We start from the raw sequence: 1,169 nt of genomic DNA, 5'->3' as shown, positions 1-1,169 counted from the left end.
TGAAAATATGTTGTGGCACTATCGTGCAGTCTATAATGATATGACGTTAGTTAGCAAATATAGCGATTTTTTGCAAACATTTCTTTGAGTAACATGACCGTAAATATGAACTCACGATTGAATGTAACATAAAACAAATTATTACTTTTCGTTAAAATCTTTATTAATACCAAAAATTCTTACATTTATGTGTCTTTTTGTTCGCTCGGGCAGCCATGTTGCCCCTGAAGCCGGTTTACGCTGAGATAATTCATACCCCTTCTTTTGAAGTGTGGTCCCGAAAAATCTTCGTTTGAAGAGCTGTCTGGCCCTTCCCCTACCCCTCCAACCAAAATAGAATTGAGACACCCCTACCCCTTCACGTGAACGCGCGAAACGGAGGGGTAGGGGTAGAATTGGGATTGGGTCTTAAGATCAGAAATAACTGAATGGTTTTCATTTGTTCATAGGTGGACTTGTGAAAAAAATCCTAGAGACAAAGAAAGTCTATGAATCATCTCCATCCACAAAGTCTAAAGAACAGGTATGATTCTATCTTTTGTTCCCATTAATACCACTAGGTGGCAGTGCGATTCCATCTAACACGGTCCAAGTTTTGTTTTTCACAACAAAATTCCAGTAACATGAGTAAAGGCATTTCAAAATCTCTTCATCAAGGGAATCAACATTTTTTTGTGCTCTACAATACCTCAGGGACGCCTGACCCAGTGCACCGTCAGTTTACTAAAGAAAGTAACTTTGCAAATGGAGTGGAGATATGTAATTGCGGTCCCTCAGAGCCACTGAAGTGTTATTTTCTTCAACGGAGCTTACATAATTAGGGCAAAACAAGATAGTATTTCATTTCCAAAAAGCAATAAAACCAATTTCACTCTTTGGGCACAGTTTCAGTGTGGCTCAGGCAATGTACTTTTCTTCTCTGGCCATAAAATTTGTGGAATGATTTTTCAGGACTGCTGGAACATGATTGTTAATAAGTGACACTTTATCAATGTCTTTCCATATTTTTAGCTTGAATTGGGCTGTTTGTGAGCCAGTGAATATGAGAACGATGTGATTCGAGTTTTGAAGGCATCCTGTCAATGCCCTGGTGGAAGGGGCCATCTGCACTGGGTCTATCTGTCCGTCATTGGCTGTAGGCCTGATGGATGCAGTGTTTGGTGGTGGTC

The 1,169-nt window shown here is 40.0% G+C and overlaps 1 protein-coding gene across 4 annotated transcripts in view; it reads left to right on the top strand.

Moving 5' to 3' along the window:
* The window catches only part of LOC107695964 (TRAF3-interacting protein 1), a 26,728-nt gene that overhangs the window by 15,484 nt on the left and 10,075 nt on the right, over positions 1 to 1,169 (top strand). For all 4 annotated transcript variants that reach the window (XM_016496087.1, XM_016496086.1, XM_016496085.1 and 1 more), the window contains one exon: positions 450 to 523. In XM_016496087.1, the coding sequence (XP_016351573.1) occupies positions 450 to 523 (74 nt within the window). The remainder of the gene's footprint in view (positions 1 to 449; positions 524 to 1,169) is intronic.

This window comes from Sinocyclocheilus anshuiensis, unplaced genomic scaffold (genome assembly GCF_001515605.1).
Source record: "Sinocyclocheilus anshuiensis isolate Anshui unplaced genomic scaffold, SAMN03320099.WGS_v1.1 scaffold698, whole genome shotgun sequence".
NCBI lineage: Eukaryota > Metazoa > Chordata > Actinopteri > Cypriniformes > Cyprinidae > Sinocyclocheilus > Sinocyclocheilus anshuiensis.
This window is presented reverse-complemented; position numbering and strand designations above follow the sequence as displayed.